The sequence below is a fragment of the Siphateles boraxobius genome, unplaced genomic scaffold (genome assembly GCF_051911475.1).
Source record: "Siphateles boraxobius isolate OS27281-9 unplaced genomic scaffold, OSU_SipBor_1 25, whole genome shotgun sequence".
Taxonomy (NCBI): domain Eukaryota; kingdom Metazoa; phylum Chordata; class Actinopteri; order Cypriniformes; family Leuciscidae; genus Siphateles; species Siphateles boraxobius.
In genome coordinates, this window is record NW_027508866.1 from 12,193,243 (window position 1) to 12,214,624 (window position 21,382).

General features: G+C 36.9%; 1 protein-coding gene across 1 annotated transcript; it reads left to right on the top strand.

Annotated features, from left to right (window-relative positions):
* The first annotated feature begins 201 nt into the window (after nucleotides 1-201).
* On the top strand, nucleotides 202-13,960 carry trpc4a (transient receptor potential cation channel, subfamily C, member 4a). The gene is made up of 11 exons (XM_077242695.1): nucleotides 202-701; nucleotides 3,087-3,490; nucleotides 5,825-6,343; nucleotides 8,206-8,575; nucleotides 8,666-8,805; nucleotides 9,978-10,294; nucleotides 10,391-10,586; nucleotides 10,786-10,980; nucleotides 11,385-11,426; nucleotides 11,649-11,738; nucleotides 12,603-13,960. Exons 2-11 carry the CDS (start codon nucleotides 3,113-3,115, stop codon nucleotides 13,110-13,112), a joined length of 2,757 nt encoding a protein of 918 aa, XP_077098810.1. The 5' UTR covers nucleotides 202-701; nucleotides 3,087-3,112; the 3' UTR covers nucleotides 13,113-13,960.
* The last annotated feature ends 7,422 nt before the right edge of the window (nucleotides 13,961-21,382 follow it).

Below are 21,382 nucleotides of genomic sequence, written 5' to 3' on the forward strand. Positions count from 1 at the left end.
TTTTAGGCGGGGGGGGACTTATTATTATTTAATAATAATAATAATTTGAATACACTTTATTTTGATAGTCCACTTTATACATTCTAAGTAACTTTTCAACTACATGTCAACTAACTAACATGTCAACACAAACACACATAGATTGTAATGATAATCAATTAAATAAAATACTCAGTGCACCTTGAAAGACTGTGACTGACTAGACGTCGAGTGGTGAACCGTAACACATGTACAAGCATTCTCACAGGGGGGAGAGAGAGAGAGAGAGAGAGAGAGAGAGAGAGAGGGGACATCTGGGAGCTCTTTGCGCTCCAAGTCTTTTCAATCAGCAAAATAACTCTTACCGATAGATGAGAACGCGTCACAGCAAAGTGCGATGAAACGTATGGGAAAGAGAATATGCAAGATGACAATGATCAGAGATCTCACACATGCACTTTCTGGAGATAACAAAAATGTTTTGCTTTGGGAAACTCTGCAGATTATCTCCATCTTGAATGCGAAATGAGAGGATCATTGAGCCTTGCTGCATGTACAAATGGATATTATTTTACCGCTTTCTGTTTCTACCGATGCGCATTTTCGCGCTTTTCCTCAATGGAGGCGGTTGCAGTGTGACGGGTTTTCTTCACGCTGGGCACCTGTTGTATGTTAGTTAGACGAATCAGTCACGAGTCAGTGCAACATCCAAAAACCAACAGGTGAGGTGATATTCTGTTATTTAATAAAAGGGTAGTTCACTTAAAAATGCAAATTCTGTTCTTTGCTTACACTCATGTTGTTCGAAACCTGAATTTCTTTCTTTAAAAACAAAAGGGGGGTGTTTTTTCCCCCCATACAATGATAGTGAACATCTGATTTTGTGTAACACAGAAAAATAACTCACACATGTTTAGAACAACACGAGGGTGTGTAGATGACAACATAATTCACATTTTAGGTGTACGATTCCTAAAGTTATTTTATAAACGCGCTCCACGCAGTTAATAGATTATTGTGGTATTTAAAAATACATAACGCATTAAATCTCAAGTAATTTAATGTTAACATAAACTACAGCACCGCTGAAATGTAGCCCGTTTTCACAATAATAGCTACCATCTACCTGTTTGGGGCATCATATGCGCGTGCATCACATTTGGGCATTAGGTGCGCGTGTAGTATTTTTTGGACATTTTGTTAACTCGAAACGTGGCAAAAACAAGCATCTATGGCCAGAAATGCTGCTGAGGTAGGCAGCTCACTATATTTTGAGACAACAATAATGAGTGGCGACTAAAGAGCGCACTGCGCACTGATCTGTCTGTGTTCATCAACCACTTCTGCGCACAGTCTGAAAATGCCCTCATAATATAGTAAAGTCTCTTCACTAGGTAAAAAGGTTCATAAATGGATAAAAAATTGGACTTACTGTGATTGTAACAATTGAAGCCTATGGAAGATCCTCATATATTGTACAAGTGTGTACAAGACATACTGAGAAGCCGAGAAGTGTGTTGGGGACCATAATGTTTTATCAGTATTACTATTTTTCAAACCACACTTACAGGTTATGGTTATTTATATCTTGTCAATCAGCCACATTCAGCTTTTATCCAGATGACACATATGCAGATTATCAGATACAAATAATGACTTGGATGACCCATGTTTTCTCTTCATTAATCCAAATGACAGTTTACAAGAGAGCATATTTATACTTTTACTGTGGTAAAAGAGATTAATTGTATTTGGCCCTAATCACACACTCAGAACTGAAAACACATTATAAACATTAAACATATATGTTGTTAATTATCTAAAAAAATAGACGTCTCTAGGAGATAGTCACAAGTATAAGTGTTTATTTAACTTAATGTACTGAATATTTGGACAATTAAAACACCATGAGGTCATTGAATAGTAACTGTTAAGTCTGTCGAGAACCAAATGTTTTGACAGCATGTTCCTGTAAAGCGCACAAGAGAAAGCACTTGCCATAAAACATCAGCATCATCTGCAGACCCCTGATGCCATACCTATTATGACAAATATCCAGCTCATATCCAAAGAACACGTATATGCAGATTTCAGCGGCTACAAATATTTGACTCATGTTGTCTATAGAGTACTGCAGCGACGACATATCTAGGCCAACTCGGAAGTGAGCATCATCTTGGTTCCCTCAACACAAATCCAACATGATTTTTTTATTGGATTTTGGATTATTTGCATTAGTAAGCTCTGTGACCAACAACAGTTTGATTGTTTTATGCTTTGTTCATCAGGATAATCTTCACAAATGAACACCACTTTCGTATGACTTCAACATCATTATCACTAAACTTCTGACAACTATTTCAGTCTTCATTTAAGAAAAGTTTTTTTGCAGAATAGTTAGAATAGTTTGCAAGAGCATGATTATAAACTCAGTGAGGCTGTTAAAGTAAGTAGATAAGTTTAGACTGCCTTTATCAAGACAAGTGAAGCTAAAAAAATCACAAGGGGGTATTACTGATGTATTGTATTTTATGTTGTAGAATAAAACATGAGAATATACTGAGCTTGAGTTAACCACCCTCTATTGTGATCCGCTTACAAGAGGGCATTTCCAGAGATCATTTGTGTGTTGAGGGAAAGCGAAACTGATTCCAACATTTAAATATTAGATGCCTGATATACAGTTTGGATAATGTTAATGGGTTGAATTCCCAGCAGATATTTTATTGATAACATTAATGATGCATTTTGAAGGTACTTATAATGTTTATAAGGAGTTGCTTATAAACATCAGTCCATGGTATTCATTTATGGCATAATTTATAGCAAGTGTTCTCTTAACTCCATTAAGAGCTTGTACCATTAGAAGTATCTGAGGTTTTCACTGTGGCCTTCAACAAAACACCTAAATCTAATAACCTCAGAGTCAACAGAAAACCAAGCAAATGAGGGCTGAGTGTCATGCTAATGTGATGTTGGGTGTGGAGATGATGGTTTACAATGCTTAAAGCCATTTCCTGTGTAATGCATGATTTCTACCCTCATTTACCAGCATCTCTTCATTGTCTGCACTGGCTCTCTCTGTTTTCATCTCTCTCCATGCCCAGTCATCTCACATGAAGGCATTGCAGCAATGTCACAGCTCTACTTACGCAGAACGGACAACTCCGGGTACAGAGACCGGATCCCGCTGCAGATAGTTCGAGCCGAGTCGGAGCTGTCACCGCTGGAGAAGGCCTACCTGTGTGCTGTGGAAAAAGGTGACTACGCCAGCGTTAAACAATCGCTGATAGAAGCTGAGATCTACTTCAAAATCAACATCAACTGCATCGACCCTCTGGGGCGGACGGCTCTGTTAATTGCCATTGAGAATGAGAATCTGGAAATCGTCGAGTTGCTGCTCAGCTTTGGCGTGTACGTGGGGGATGCGCTCTTACACGCCATACGAAAGGAGGTGGTGGGGGCTGTGGAGTTGCTTTTGAATCATAAAAAGTCTAGCGGGGGCATGCAGGTAAGACGGCAATCACTGACAAATTTACTTTAGAGTTTCCAAACTGAAACGATTTGATGTCTGTTCTATTGCAGCATCTCTTGGGTCGTCCTTTCAATCCAATTTAAAAATGCAGGAATTCCCGGTTGCCTAGGTATTACTTTCTTTTGTGAAGGGACTGTAAATGTACAGAATCAGATTACGTCCAAACTGTTTCAGACGTTTCAAACAGTTTTCCAGACCATGTCGCTGTGATACCTAGAACCTGATGATGCACTAATCCTCTATGAAAGGGACATTTTTTCCCTGTAGACATGGCCGTTTAATTAAAAGCTTTGAAAGTAGTGTTCTTTTTAATAATATTAGTAGTTCTTTTCTTGTTTTTGCATGAAGATGGCTTGCATTATCTTTCTCAATGTCTTGCAGCTGAAGAATTTTCACTTTGTTTGAAGCGCTATGACCCTTGCTAATGACTTTATCGCCACACCGTGCGGCAAATTGATCATCATGCGCCATGTCACTGAAAGATAAGTTGAATTTGTCATTTTAGCTGGTTAGGTTTTTTGTGGGATAGCACAGAATAATTGAATCATGGAACATTTTCGGCGACACGAGGGACAGTGACAGTTGGCAACTGGATGGGTCACTGACGAGTCCAGCAACGCGACAAAGTTGAGATATGTTCAATTTTATGCAAATCAAGAGTGACTTTTAGGAGCGACAACCAATAGGAGTGAAGGCAGTGGACGCACGTGATCTGTCGCTCTTCAGTGCCTAGTCCGACCAAGGCAAGATGAATGAGAAGTTCATTTTAGCAGTCAGTAGCTGTCCTATTAATTTATGATATGTTTCCGTGTTCATACGGTGGTACTCGATCTGCTGACTCCGAGCCCGAATGCTTTCGTGAACTCAGATAGACCGGCATTTGCCTGTTTTTGCTGCAGTTAAATAGCCGCGATGGCAAAGAGCACTCGCTGTTTCTCGTTCATCTTTAATATTGGTAACTTTTCCTTCCAAAATATTTGTTTGTAATGACAAGAAAACTGATTGGTTCTACAACATGGAGTAACATTCGCCACTGGCACTGACAAAGTCGCTTGTAGAGTGAACGCACCTTTAGTCTGCGCAACAATTTCACACGGACAGGTATTTGTTATTATGGTGTCGTGGGTATAAAGTTCCCACAACGTCTCGACGCAGCTCGAGTTCCCTTGAAAGGGAATGTCTCAGGTTACGTATGTAACCCTGGTTTAGAAACTTGCGCAGTTTGATTTTGGGTATGCTTTATAGTTTCCTGGTCTTCAGGGAACCAGGGTTACCAGACGTTCCCACTCAAATTTCTTGTAGTCTAAACTGAAAAACTAACCTGATCCGGATCACATTTGTAGGAGGTTTGGAACCCATTTAAAATTGGATTTGGATTGGATTGGACTGATAATTTATTTCAGTCTAAACAGCTTGTATTTAAAATCTTAGCATTTTTCATGGCACAAAGTAATGTCATACGCAATAGTGTCCAAATTCACAAATTTTCCCTCAATTTTACCCTAAATGTGGCTAACTGTGTTGTACGAAAGTCATCTTGTGAGTATGAGTAAACAGTAATATAATTATAGAACTAGAAATGGAATTCATTAATGATAACAGGTATTTTTCCACAAATTTCATGTGTTATCATATACGTAGAGCTACACTGCCATTCAAATGTTTGGGGGTTCAGTACGGCATTTTGAAATTGATCAAAAGTGACATTAAATTCATTTTAAAATGTTACAAAAGACTTAAATTTCAAATAAATACTTTTCTTTTGAACTTTCGATTAATTTCTATTCAAATGCATCATGGTTTTCATAAAAATATTTAGCAGCACAAATGTTTTCAACATTTATAATAATAAGAAATGTTTTTTGAGCATCAAATCAGCATTTTAAAATGATTTCTAAAGGATCATGTGACACTTAAGACTTGGAGTAATGATGCTGAAAATTCAGCATTGCCATCACATGATTAAATTACATTTCAAAATAGAATACAGTTATTTTACATTGTAATAATATTTCAAAATATTTCAGATTAAACAAATGCAGCCCAATTGGTGACCATTAGAGACTTCAAAAACATAAAAATGTTTACTGACCCCAAACGTCTGAATGCTAGTGTATACATATAGCACTTTCATTAATAGCAAATTAAATCACAGACATTATAAGGGAGAGGAACACGAACACTTGTAGAGACAAATCATAACATTCAATATGGCAGCAAAGCTATTTGATTGAGGGCCTGCTTCCTCATTATTTATTTTTTTGCAGTAGACTTTCTGTTTACCAGCCCTGGTTTCTTCTTTTTTTCTAGGTGCCCCCTATCCTGTTGGATAAACAGTTCTCCGATTTTACCCCTGACATAACGCCCATTATTTTGGCCGCACACACCAACAACTATGAGATCATCAAGATGCTGGTTCAGAAGGGGGTGTCCGTGCCCCAGCCCCACCAGGTGCGTTGCAACTGCATGGAATGTGTGTCCGGCTCAGACGTGGACAGCCTGCGACATTCCAGATCCCGTCTCAACATCTACCGGGCCCTGGCCAGTCCTTCGCTCGTTGCCCTATCCAGCGAGGACCCCTTCCTGACGGCCTTTCAGCTTAGCTGGGAGCTCCAGGAGCTCAGCAAGGTGGAGAATGAATTCAAGTCAGAGTACGAAGAGCTTTCCCAGCAATGCAAGCAGTTTGCCAAAGATATGCTCGACCAGACGCGCAGCTCCAGAGAGCTCGAGTTGATCCTGAACTACAAGGATGATATGAATTTCCTGGAGGAGGAAGGGAGTAATGATCTCGCAAGGCTGAAACTGGCTATCAAGTACCATCAGAAAGAGGTGAGAAATTTGCTCTCCAAATGTCAGCAATGGTTCTGTGACAACAAGAACTTTGAAAGCAATCCTCTAATGGTGCTAGATCATTAGCAGAAGCGCAAAACAATCACTCCAGATAGGAACAGCACTCAATATGCGTTAGCATATTGCAAAGGTTCACAGGTGTTCAGATGTTTGTTTCAGTAGTCTGGGATTATATTTGGATGGCTGCCCTGTTGATTTAGCAATGTGGTGTATTGTACACATTGTGGATAATTTCAGGTGGTGGTGTGCTGAAATCTAATTGGCAAATTTGGGTCTTTAAAGCTGAGCAGGAAATGTTCACCTCAAGATAATAGGCTGAGTTTTTATGAGCAACTCTGGCTCTCAAGATCTACTTCCCTGTAGAATTTGTTTGCAACCCTGATCAAACAGACTCACCTGCTTGTAGCTTTCTAGTTATCCTGAAGTTGCACAGTGATAACGAGTGTACAGCCGATGTACACTCAACAGCTGTCTGATTTCGCTCACTCATTTTCATTCACTTCTACAAGTGAACTGTGTTGGTGGACTAACGTAGAGAATAGTGACTGAGGGTTTAGGGGGCGATTTCTGATTCAGGCTCTGCTGGAAAGTGGATCTCAAGGGCCAGAGAGCTGCCCACCCCAGAGGGATTTTGCAGGGTAGCTGCAACATTATGTGGATCTATGTTGCCCTCCTCTGTCCAGATGAAACATCACAAGCAATTACAAGTTTAAAAGGTTGAAGGACATTTTTTTTCTTATGCAGGAAAGGTTTCTATGTGATGATATATATCATCTTGCAAGCTACTTTGTCATGCATATGTACAGTACTGTATGTGTGTGCTTGCTTAAACATGACTGAAAATGGAGAAGTGATGCTTACAAGCTGTGGAAGATGTTGCCCTTTATTCACATGTAGCATCTGTATGTAATTTAATAGAGGCACAGTAGAATATTACTTTTCTACTGCTGTATCGTTGAAATACCTCAGAAAGATCTTCTACATCACAAACAGTTGACAACAAGCTAGGCTTAACCATTCTGTTTCATTATTTGTCTTTCATGAATTATAGTCAGAACCAAAAAAAGAGATATTAGATATATACTACACTGTTTATTTATTTAACTATTGACAACATATAAATAAAGTTATAAAAAATCAGCTTTTTTGTATATTAAAAAAATAATAAAAATATTAAAATATAAATAATCATGTTTTTAATGTAATTATTAAATACATAACTAATATTTACATTTTTTTTTACCACATATTCTGCAACTTTGGGAAAAAGTAAGAGTTCAGTATCATTGACATCACAAAATGAAAATCACATATATCTATGTTTAATTCACACATGAGTCAGTGTTTGGCTTGTGGCTTTTCATGTGTGGCCCAGATGGTTTTCAGAAAAGGTGCAGAAAAGATATAGGGATTTAAACCAGATATGATGAGAACCAGAGAGAGCAGCCTGAGAAAGAAAAAAACCCAGTGTGTTACTGTAAGCCTTTTTGTGCCTTTTGTGTTTGCTCTTTTTCAAATGCACTTGTTTCTCATTAGGACATGGCTCCATTATTTGTGTTCTCCCGCAGAGAGCTTTTCTTTTGCAACTGTAAAAAAATAAAATGATGACAGTCTCCATGCATGAGAGAAGTCAGAAAATGATTTTTGTTTCACTGCACATTATAGAAAATGCAAGCAAATCGTTAAATTACAGTTCAGGAAAAATCTCAGCAACTCAATACATTACTGTATGTACTGTACTCCTTCATTTATTTGTGATTAACAGTGAATTTACTCCTTTAAGAAAGTTTATTTATTTAATTAGTCAATTTCAATTTCTCTTTTCATTACTCTGTGGTTAGTTTGTAGCACAGCCAAACTGTCAGCAGCTGCTCGCATCTCGCTGGTACGATGAGTTCCCAGGCTGGAGACGCCGCCACTGGGCCCGCAAGTCTGTCACCTGTATGTTCATCGGATTCCTCTTCCCCTTCTTTTCGCTGTTCTACTTGATCGCCCCCAAGAGCCACTACGGCCTCTTCATCCGAAAACCCTTCATCAAGTTTATATGCCACACTGCTTCTTATCTGACCTTCCTCTTTCTCCTGCTATTGGCCTCCCAACATGTGGATCACAACAGGAATACCACTATGAGTGACACTACGAATCCTGCTAACCAGGCCTCAAAGCCCACCGTTACCTCTGTGGAATGGATGATTTTACCCTGGGTTTTAGGTAATGTGTTTTTAGGGCTTTTTTTCTGATTCGACCAGTCGGATTTTGATCAGTTGTAGATTCATTTTCTTTCATATCTTTTCTTTACAGGCTTTGTATGGGCTGAGATCAAACAAATGTGGGACGGTGGCTTTCAGGATTACATTCATGACTGGTGGAACCTCATGGACTTTGTCATGAATTCTCTGTATCTGGCCACTATCTCATTGAAGATTGTCGCTCATGTTAGGGTAACAAATTTCAATTATGTTCAAATGTTCGAAAATTGTATTCCTATATAAAATAAGCCCTATTGGGGGAGGTTTCCTGGACAGAGATTAAGCTTAGTCCTATAGACTAAATGGCCTTTTAAAACAGATTAACAGAAATCTGCTTTCTCTGTCATGGTTTTAAATAGCCCTAGAAGAGTAGAGCTACTCCAGGACTAAATTGAGGCCTAAATAGAACCTTCCAGGAGGCAGGTTTAACACACACACACAGAGTTTCTCGGGGGAATGCAAAACATTTGCGAGAGAACGCAAAAGTATTGACAACTAATTTTTTCTGCCATCTCATATTTTTTTTCAATCATGCTACTGGAGGGCCACTGTCCTGCAGAGTTTACCTCCAACCCTAATCAAACACACATGAAGCAGTTAATCAAGCTCTTCAGGATTGCCTGATAATCACAAGCTGAGACAGGTTGGATATAAACTGTGCAGGGCACTGGCCCTCCAGGAGCAGGGTTGACCTATGCTTTAGGCGCTTAGGCAGATTCCACTGCTGATGTGTTTGCATTTGTTCTTTGCTATTTGCTTTTAAAGAGTTATCTTTAGTTCAGTAAAGTTTTTTGATTGCAGTCTTTTTTTCTGCTGTTTTCTTTGCTTCTCAGTTCCATGCAATTTTAAGCATTTCTTGATTCATTCCATGTTTTATGGGCAACCTCTGTCATGCTATTTCAGATTAGCACTGTTTGTTTTAAATTAATCTGGTTTATTTTAGTTCATGACTCCATAGTCCAGGTGTTAGTAATCTGTACTTAATCTGTGTTTCAGAAAAAAAAAATTTAATCCACGATTAACTATTCTAGATTCCTGTCTTAATTTAAACCCTGTCCAGGAAACTGCCCTATTAAGTATATTTGCTGAATAAATAATAGAAATACAAAAATTCAATATCAGAGAAAATCAAAATCATGGTCCACATAACTGTATATTAAACCTAAATTTGTTTTTGATTTGCATTCAAAGCATTTCGCCTTTCATTGTGGATTACTTAAAACACAAGTAAACATTAAAACATTTTGGGTTATGCATGGTTAGGAAAATATGTTAGTCTATTCTTATTTGGAAGGAAGAACAGAATATGACGAGAGGTTAAATACGACGACATACTGTAATTTACAACATTTATCTTTCTGCAGGACTCTGGCAACCAGCCCCGGCAAGATTGGGTGATGTGGCACCCTACCTTGGTGGGCGAGGCCTTGTTCGCCATTGCTAATATATTTAGCTCCCTACGACTGATTTCACTCTTCACAGCCAACTCCCACCTGGGCCCTCTTCAGATCTCCCTTGGCCGAATGCTTCTGGACATCCTCAAATTTCTCTTCATTTACTGCCTGGTGCTGCTCGCCTTTGCAAATGGACTCAATCAACTGTATTTCTATTATGATTATATTCCAGAAAACGGCACATGCAAGGGTATCCGCTGTGAAATTCAGAACAATGCATTCACCACGTGAGGAACTGTAGTTTTCTCAGATCTATAGATTTAACCTTCATTTTACTTGCTTTGCAATGAATAGTGATATCATGTTTTTTTATTTTTTTACAGTATGTTTGAGACACTGCAGTCATTGTTCTGGTCCATATTTGGTCTTGTTCAACTGCATGTGACCAATGTTCCCCCCGAACACAAGTTCACAGAGTTTGTTGGAGCCACAATGTTTGGGACCTACAACATAATCTCTTTGGTGGTGCTTCTTAATATGCTTATTGCTATGATGAATAATTCCTACCAACATATTGCTGTAAGTATTATAAATGATTAGTTGCTTTTGGGTAAATGAAAATGTATATATTTAACGTTTATTTATAGTATATTTTGTTATCACTTTTTTGCTTTCATTCATTTTATGACCCTTTTGGTGTGAAAATACATTTTTTAAAGTACAAATATTCTTCTATACCTTTCAGTTTACTGTTTGATTGTCTTTGGTTGGTCCACAGGACCATGCTGATATTGAGTGGAAGTTTGCCAGAACTAAACTTTGGATGAGCTACTTCGAAGAGGGCGGAACGCTGCCTCCTCCCTTCAACATCATCCCAAGTCCAAAATCAACGTGGTACCTCATCAGATGGATCAAGAGCAACTGCTTCAAAGTTAATCACAAAAAAAGAACAGAGACGCTTGGATCACTTGGGGTAATGAGCTATTTGCTCTCTTTTTCTATTATTAATTAATATGAAACATGGGTTAGTCAAGATGTCTCTGATGTTGTGGTCCAAAAATGTTTTTTCCTCCATTGAACAAATTAGAAGGTTCAAGCTGCTCTATACCAGACAAAAAGTAGTTGGTGATTTAAATTGACCAAAAAGCACCATTAAACTAGTCTATAGAACTAGCACAAGTAGTCTTAAGTCATACGATAGCAATGTATTAGGAATAAACAAATAATCAATATTACGAATCTAATATATTGAAGAAACAAAATGATTCTGTGAACAAAATGATTGGAGCTACTGAGATTTTCACCAACTTGTAGTATAGCAAAGAATATGTGTCATGAAAAATCAATAGAATTGATTTATTCTCCTTTTTTTTCCAGATTCGAGCTGCTGAAAATGTTCGCACAAACCGCCAGTACCAGGTAATGGTGTCTCTTTCAAAGCAACGGATCATTAAATGCACTAGATGAAAGGTTACAGCCTGCCACCATTTCATTTTATTTCACCCGATGTCAATCAACTTCTGAATTGAGAGATTAATCTCCCTTTCAAATACACTTTGACTCCTCTGAAAGACTTTAAGGGCTGCTTGTATGGCCTAATCTTTTCTATAGGTTCATAACTGAAATAATCTCATTTTTTAGGAGGTACTTAGAAACCTGGTTAAGCGGTATGTGGCAGCAATGATCAGGGATGCCAAAAAAGAAGAGGGACTAACAGAGGAGAACTTTAAGGTAAATTGTGTATGTTTTTTTTTAATGTTGTAATAAGTAAAGAACAATGATCAGCCAACCAATATCACAAAACAAACCTTGATCAGGTTGTGCAACTGTACAATATTCCACTTCTTACCTGTATTGTTTTAGTAGTACTATTATAGTACTTGATAATATTTTTTTAATTCAATTTTATTTTTACATTTTATTTTTCGTTTAAGTTTTACTAATTTTCTTTTGTGCTTTTGTCATTTTTATTATTATTTTTAATTAAAATATTTCTATTAAACTAATTAATTGGGTTTTAATTTTAGTCATTTTAGTTTTTTAACTGAAACTTCTTTTATTTCAATTGTTACCATGTCTAATTGTTTAATTAAAATAATTTTTTAAGCTGAAGTTTTTCATCTAATATTTTTAATTTTATCAGTTTATTATTTCAGCTTTTAATAGTTTAGTTGATCAATAACAACACTGTTTATTACACAGCTACTGAGTAAATAAAAAGTAAATACATAAGTAAAATTTATTTATACGGATATTTACTTATATTAAATATAATTGATAAAAAAAAATATAAAAAATAATTTCATTATATGAGATCAAAAAAGAGACTATAGAGTGCTTTAATATGAGACTCGTAAATCTTGGCAGTGTAGGAACTATTCCAAAATTATACTACAAAAGTATTTGACCACAGAATGCCATAACTGGCCAATCTCAATCACAATTTCAAACAATTTAGCGTTTAAAAAACAGGTCAGATTAATTCAGTCATATTAAATAATATATACTTTTTTTTGCATTTATTAGATCTTATTAAATGTGATATAACTGTACACCATGTTTTACTGAGCAATGTGTGAATAATATCATTAATAGGAACTTAAACAGGACATCTCAAGCTTCCGCTATGAGGTGATGGGAATGATGAAGGGCACTAAGATTGGCACGTCGACCTCAAAAGGGAGCGAAGAAGCCTCAAACCTAGTGCATCCTGAAAACCCTTTGAAGTGCAATTCTGCTTCAGCTGGAAGTCAACTGAAGGGCAAAATGAGATTGAAGAGTGTCACCACCTCTATGATCCAGGAGGGCGCACCCAAAGCCAATGCCTGGAAGCCTGGCGGCTTTAGTGGTCTAACGGATGGTTCTGTCCCAAACAAGACTGGTAGCCATCAAATGAAATGCAAAGGGCCAAACAACGTGGGAGACATTTACTCCGTGTCAGAGGAAGCTGGTGAATCCGAAGAACAGGACGATGGCGAAGAGGGAGGAAACCTCAATTTCAAGGCAGCAAAGAAGCAAAACAAAAAAACAGAGAGAGACCGAGTAAATGAGACTGAGGAAGAGGAAATGGAATACATGCGTAAAATGTGTGAGGAAATGAATTAGGAAAGCGGATATAAAGGAAGCAAATTATAACGGCATTCAAAAGTGACGATCACATGCCGAATGCTGGAAATCAAAGAGAAAGATGCTGTTCTCCTCTCAGGAGCAGCTGTGGTGACGGTCCAGTGCAGGGCGTTGCATATGTAAGATCTGAACATCAAGTGTCATTCTGGGTCTCAGGGATGATTGTCTCTTTTAGGAGAATACGGGCTCCTACGTTGTCAGTGATTTACACTCTGTCAAGTGTGTAAATGCTCCTGTAGTTTATCGCTGCTCTGCTCTCCTCTCTGCTGAGGAGGGGAATCATATATGAAGGAGCAATTACTGACCCTTTGCTATTCAGACCTTTCATTCTGCCTTACTCCGTTAGATTTAGCATTTTATGCTATCTGTGGTTCCACCGTAAGAGATGTCATTACCGTCATGCAACCTAATATCTTTAATAAAGTTTACTATGCAAATATTTACATCTTTTAAAACTTTTTAGTCACGTTTTGCATTGCGCATGTATGAGAGAAGGAACAGGTTGAGCGGTGTCTTTTAATAAAAGTGGATGAATTTGGTCATACCAACACTTGACAAGTCCAAAGTAAACACTGCATATCATAAATGTACTGTAAAGTCTTGTCACAGTAATTATGTATGTTTCATCCTAATCTCAGTTGTATTCATAATGAAGAATGAAAAGGAGAACAAGGTAGTATTACAGTTTGCACAGCATCATTCTTTTTTAAGCATCTGAACATCTTATTCCATCTATCCTCACTGTTTACTTAACAGGTTACTGCCTCGTATTACAGACCATGAATTAATGCAAAAGTATAAATAAATAAACATATGCTGTACTATGACTTTTGAATTATTGTGATCTTGGTTCCCATCCAAGTTTATTTCAGAAATAAGAGATTGATTACGTAATTTGACCATTGCAAAGCTGCATGACTAACATGTGTAAAGGTGAGTGTTTAGAAATTGGGAAATTAGTATAGTGTAATGTTTAATGTGGGCACAGATTGAGCACTAATACATTTGTGGACAAAATCTGTTGGGTGAAACTGTACTAAGTGTATATACAGTATGTGAGTGTAATATGTCGAGCCATAGGTTACCATACCAACTTAAAACAAGGGCTTATATGCAGTTTGGAGACTGCAGACCATTTGATATTCTGCACTTAACAATTTATTCATTGTAAGTATTTGCATAAATTTTGGCATGGAAGAATATTTTTCCACATGTCTCAGGTGATCGCAACAAAGATAACCATTTAAATATGTAAACTAAAGATTTGGCGATCCGCTGTCAACTGCAAATCTATGCAGAACAAGCTGAATAAAAAACTGAGATGAGTTGTTTAACAGAAAGCATATTAGTGTTGACATCATTATTCTATGGAAAATATTAGCAATTGGTCATTCTCCTTGTTCTATTTCTGGTAACACTTTACAATACGGGTGCACTAAAAAGCATTAATTCATGTTTAACTAATACACAGATAATCATGAGTTAATGTATGACTCATGAAGAACTAAACCATTAATTAATTATTACTGCATCAGCAACTAATAAAGAGTCTATATGATTAATAAATTAAGTAATAAATGATTTGCTATTAATTAAACGTGTCATCATGTATTAATTCCTCAATAACATATTTTATTAACTAATAGTGTAAATGAACGTGTTAATTACCACAATTAGTCAACGATATGCACTTCAACTTCCAGTTGTCTGCTTTAATTAATCATTAGCTAATGATTTGCAAATCTATCATTATGTTATGACTTTACTTGTTGAGGCACATGACTATTAACTAATTGTTAAGTAATATGTCATTATGGTTATGGGTTTTGACAATTGCACATGCAGTGAGTGTAATGTCAGAGAGTGTTTGAAGGATGGGTAAGTTGGGCCGCACACAAATATCAGCACACCAGAATCTGAAATACAGACGCTGTTACACCGTGTTTCAACTGGACGAGACCATTACAGCTGTCTACACTGGACATGACAGACCATTGCAAGTCCATTTGTTCTTCATGACAGAAGTAGCGTAAGAGCGCGGAGTACGTCAGAAATAGAGTGGCATGAGTTTACAGTCGGGGTTTTGTTGTGTCATGTAGCATTGTGTCGCATCCAGTGTTGTATCACTGATTATAATGGGTTCTAGTTTCTTTGTCCGGTCTAGACACAGTGCTATGAAATAGCAGAGCCCGGCAACATATTCTCAGTGTTCTGCCTTTAAATCCTCGAGCTCAAGCTTAACCTGACACTCTCCTGTGCCATGAACTGTTGGATACGGCAGTTCATCTGGCACAGTGAATCCCGGTTGTAAAAGGCAGGAAATTGAAGTCTGGATGTCAAAACAAAAATTACATATTACTTAACAATTAGTTAATAGTAATGTGCCTCAACAAGTAAAGTCATAACATAATGATAGATTTGCAAATCATTAGCTAATGATTAATTAAAGCAGACAACTGGAAGTTGAAGTGCATATCGTTGACTAATTGTGGTAATTAACACATTAATTTACACTATTAGTTAATAAAATATGTTATTAAGGAATTAATACATGATGACATGTTTAATTAATAGCAATTCATGTATTACTAGATATATTAATCATATAGACTCTTTATTAGTTGCTGATGCAGTAATAATTAATTAATGGTTTAGTTCTTCATGAGTCATACATTAACTCATGATTATCTGTGGATTAGTTAAGTATGAATTAATGCTTATTAGTGCACCCATATTGTAAAGTTGTTCTTTCTAAATCAAGAAAATGTATCTTAAATAAAGAAGACCATGGATTGCATATTGCAATTTATGTGTATAATAAACTATTTCCAGCACCTGAAGAAGAAAAATCTCACACTACATTGCAGTTATATTAGATTTACTATAAAGAAATTAATTTAATTTTGACCCAGTATGCCATATTTAAACCAGTAACAGGTTATCTACTGTCCTGATATAAATGGAGGATCTGTAATGGTTTTAAATAGACTCCGTCACCGTGAGATTGGGTGTGGCATTAAACACTGGGCAGGTTTTACTATCTAATTCATTTCACGTCCTCCATCCATCCTCACCAGGGTACAAAGGCCTATCTATAATTTATTTGAATTAGCACCCTTAGAGAGTCCAGTGTGCAGCCCAAGGGCACTTGAATGAAGTTTAAAAGAGCAGCGAGTCCTTTGCACCTCAGCAAGGGGAAATGCTGTGACATGCTCTGCTTTCTGCATGCTAAAATCCAGAACTGTGGAGTGGACCTCACAGGGATGGAAGAGGTATAGCAAAATGCTTAGAATTTGACATTTGCACGTTCCAGACAGGCTGTCAGTCTGTGCATTAGTAGTGAGGATTATTTTCAGTAACACTTTCTGAAAGTTACACTCGTAGATGGCAATGTGACTTATGAGTGATTCATTGAATCATTCATTCAACCGATTCATTCAAAGACATTGACTGCATATAAAATTGCATACTGTCAGGGTAGTTACTTCTTTTGAATAAGTAATTACATTGCGACCGTTAAAAAAGTATGTTCTATATAGTATGAATGTGTGTAGTATGAATATAATCCTGACGCACTACATCTGTCAATACATCCGTAATTTTCACCCACTGTTTTATGAATTCAGACGTACTAGCCTACTCTTTTCACATAGGCCTACTTTTTTCAGCTACTATATATAAGGTGTATTTCAGATGCAGACATCGAGTTATTTAGAACCTAAACAACCTTCTGTGAGTCACAGAATCATTCACTCAGTTGATTCATTCAAAAACACGGATTCATTCAGGAACCATGACACGTAACATCTGATACTATTTGACGTCCTTCGGAACTATTTTCGTTGGCGGAACAAAAATAGATGTTATTTAAATATATCCAATCTGGGCCTGAGTGCTCTGTACATATAGGGGAGACCGGGGCTAGTTGCCACACGGGTTATATTTCAGTAAAAGTACTATTAAACAAATATGAATTTTCTCTAAGTTGGTTGCAAACAACCGACAGTAATTATTAATCAGAAATGTTATACCATGTAGTCATTGCCATTGAATAGAACATTGTGATGGGAAAAAAGTATGAGATGAGAGGAAAAATTATATTTCAATGCATTTGCAAGAACTCGCAATACCTTTGCATTCTCTTGGAAAAGTTTCACACTCTTCATGCGAAAGTAAAACTGATTATGGAAATATTATGAGATGGGAAGAAAAAATAAAGTTTATTGATTTTTGCGATTGAAAGCAAAGTTTGCAAAAGTTTTACGAGTGAACAAAAAATCATTTAAATATTATTTTATCCTCCCATCTCATATTTTTGAGATTATCCTCTATGTCCCTTAGAGGCAGAAAAATTGAATGTTTTGCATGTCATATATCATGTTATCTGATGCATGTTTTAACATTATCTGACCCAAATTTGGCAATGATCCAAAGAATCTTCTTTATTAAATTCCAATAGCCCTATGTGCTGCAACTCATCAAACACTCAAAAAAATGATTCAAGCCCTTCTTAGAGGTGACACATTTAAATCTAATTAGCTTTACTTAAATATATCTATTTAAGATCATATGTGTATCTTTAAATGGTTTAACTAAAAATGTATTAATAGCTCCACTCAAAAAAATTATTCATTGGATGAACTCAATTAAGTTGTGGGCAGGATTTCCATCCAATAAATATATGTAGCCCCAACTCAAACTGAGTACATCCATTCAACAGAATGTAAATCAGTTAGCCCAACTCATTTGTATCAAATAGATGCAAAAGAATATAAACGAGTGAGGCTAGCTTATTTTAATCAAATACTTATTACTAACCAGACTGACTTTATTTCTGTCAGACGTCTACAAAAGTTTTATTGAGAATTAACAGGGGTTCAACTCTATGTTTTCCATTTGAAGTCACAGTGATCAATGTGTCCATTAGATGGGCTCTTAAATCTTATTATATCTATTGTCTTTTTTGGCTGCTGTGACAGTGTTAAACACATTTGGAGCAGCAAAGAAAGCTAAAGTGAAATGAGATCAGCTGATGATGGTTGATGGTTTTATAATCATCATGAAACAGACTGATTCACTGAGGTATTTTAATCTAACAATTATGTTTTTTTTCACAACAAACCTTGTTTTACTGCAGCATGAGATCAAGCATTATTATTAGGGGTGGGAGAAAAAATCGATCCATCGATGCATCGCGATTCTCTCTCCAACGATTCTGGATCGATTCTGAGAATTCCAGAATCGATTCTGAGCTTAGTTTTTAACCAGATGTGCGATGACGTTGAGTTTGCTTTAGAAACACCCGTATTCTGCTTGCTTCCAATTCCTCACACACATACACCACTCGAACCTTCCGTAAAATAATCTTTCATAAATTTCGGAAAGGTTGAAGCGAATTACAAGGACATTCACAGGCTTCATTGCACAGGATACGCTGTGAGAGACGCGCGCTTTCTTTGATGTTACACTTGAAGTGTGCTGTCTCGCCCGTCGGTATTTTCCTTACAAATGCTCTACGAAGTCATCATTTATGTGGTTTGGAATGCAGTGGACTTATATATTTAAAATATGAACCTCACTAACTGAAGGCTGCTTTCAATTTCAAATGCTGACGCGCGCTTTGTTTGTGAGACTGCTCGCGCATGCGGCTGTGCGACTCCGTGTAGTGGTTTAATGTAGCCTACTTGTGCAAAATTAACGTAAACACAGCCAGTTATGTCTTAAGGGATTAAACGGACAGGACTCACCGCATTACTTCTTTTATTTCAAAAGAGATACGTGCGTGAATGCAGCTTAATTGATCTCCCGCAGTCTGATGTCATAGTAAAAAACAACAGTAAAGATGAAGAAAAATCACTCACAGTTCTTGAATTGAAAACGTTCAGATAATCTATAGGCTACTGAAAGCACTTTTTGTTTGTTGTTATATTTTTCTATGCTCCTCTTTATTATTTTTTATATTAGTTTAAAAATCTTAACATACAACTGTTTTAATAAAAAATAATAATTTGTAATTATTTTTTAAAAAGTACTTAATTACTTATGTAAACTAACAATAGTATCCAGCTGCAGACCCACAGCACCACCAGTTTCAGAACCCCAGCGCCAGAACCGGAAGTAAGGGGCGGAGCTTACGTTCTAACACCAGCGCCAGGACCGGAAGTGATGGGTGGAGCTTACGTTCTAAACCGAGTAACGCCACCTGACGTTTTGGAGCGTAATTTGCTTAGACACGAAACGTCATTATTACACACGAAATGTCATACTTTATACTTATTATAATGATACATTAAGGTATAGTACAATAAGCATTTAAAACATTGATTTTGTGTAATATAATTCTATATAGTTATCCGTTTTATTGTATTATGAGAGTTACTTCCTAATCGTGAAAATAATGCTTGAAACTTATGGTCATTTTATATAAAATATACTTTATTTCACAAGAACATGTGCAGCATGCATTTTTCTTTATGTAAAATAATGTCAAAAATCTAAAAAGAGAGAGAAAATCCGGCATTGTTTTAAAATAAACCATAAAAATGTACCGTACTTCAAATAATTGCCGAGTCCCAAATAGACGATTGTCTCTTTACACGCCTGGTGTGGCTGCAGGTCTGGGTAAATATAAGTCCGGTCTCAAATAGAGGTCGGGTCTGTTTTTTAGTTTCAGGTTGTATTAAATCTTCTAAAACCCGTCAGATCGTCCGCTTTTTGGCGGAATAGAATGACTGCTGCGCATGACAGGGCGCTTAACGAGCAGAGAGAGAGCCCCGGCCGCGCGCGCGCACTCTCACGTCTTCAAACAACACGAGCACTGTCTTGCTCTTTATTTGTCACATACCAGTTATAGTTCATACAACGAGCAGTGACTCACTGTGTAATAAAAACATACCCTAAATATTATTTAAAAGGTGCAACAATTTTTAATATTTTTAAATACTTGCAAAAATAACCATGCTTGTGTCATTGTAAATAATTCCGCCCCTCCCTCACTTCCGGTTCTGGCGCTGGGGTTCTGGCACTGGGGTTCTGAAACTGGTGGTGCTGCGGGTCTGCAGCTGGATATATCTCTAAACTAATGAATTAATAACGGGGAGAAAGGTAGATAAAGAATCGTTCTGGAATCGGATCGTGACTCCCAGAATCGGAATCGGACCGGATCGTGAGGTGACCAAAGATTCCCACCCCTAATTATTATAACAATAAAATTGAAAACTTTAACGAACATGAGCACAAAAAAGTCAGTTTATGATGACACACACAGACATCAACAATCAGCGTATGAATCTCAACAATGGTGACAATCACAAATATTTAGATAAACAGATTGATTCAGAACATCACTGAAAAGCTACTAATTCACAACAAATACAACAGCAAAATATAAAAGCAAATATTTAGAATCAAACTAAATTATAGGACAGTTCAGCTGCATAATTTATTCATGTTGCAATGCATGCCGGGAGTTTTGTACTATGGTAGTACCCAGCATGCATTGCAGCAAAGTACTTTTGATTGTCATCATTGTTGAGATTTATACGCTGATTGTTGGTGTCTGTGTGTGTCATCATAAACAGACTTTTTGTGCTCATGTTCGTTAAAGTCTTCTAACTTATTGTTATAATATTGCTTGATCTCATGCTGCAGTAACACAAGGTATGTGTTGTGAAAAAACGTGACAACATAATGGTTAGATTTTAAAAACCTCAGTAAATCATTCCGTTTCATAATGATTATAAAACCATCAACATGTAACCATCATCAGCTGATCTCATGTCATTTCACTTTAGCTTACTTTGCTGCTCCAAATGTGTTTAACAAACACTGTCAAAAAAGACAAGTCATGATGCATTCTGTTTGTTTGTTTGTTTGTTTGTGTGGGTGTTGCACATTTTAAATTGCTATTCTGGTAAAGCAATTTTAACATAGACTAATTGTGACTGTAATAAATTTAAAACATAATCTAAATTACTCTATATAAAGCAAGACCTTTGTCCTTTGCCAGCCAACTATCTGGCAAAATTATCTTTATTATCAGTGCATTTCTCAGAAATGTCGAACAATTGAAAGTTGGCAAACCACTAGTGACCCCAGTGGACTTTTTATGGGACTTTGTTAATGTGCAGCAAAATACAGGCACTCACGTATTATAAACACACCGGTTTGGCACATCTCTTAAACACTAAACCAGGAAACTAGTGTGGTAAGTGTTGTTGAACTGTCTTTCTCCGTCTAAATGTACTGAA

Coding starts and splice junctions, on each gene's coding strand:
- trpc4a (XM_077242695.1), top strand. CDS start 3,113: ATGTCACAGCTCTACTTACGCAGAACGGACAACTCCGGGTACAGAGAC. Junction 6,344..8,205: donor TCAAGTACCATCAGAAAGAG/GTGAGAAATTTG, acceptor CTCTGTGGTTAG/TTTGTAGCACAGCCAAACTG. Junction 10,295..10,390: donor CAGAACAATGCATTCACCAC/GTGAGGAACTGT, acceptor ATTTTTTTACAG/TATGTTTGAGACACTGCAGT.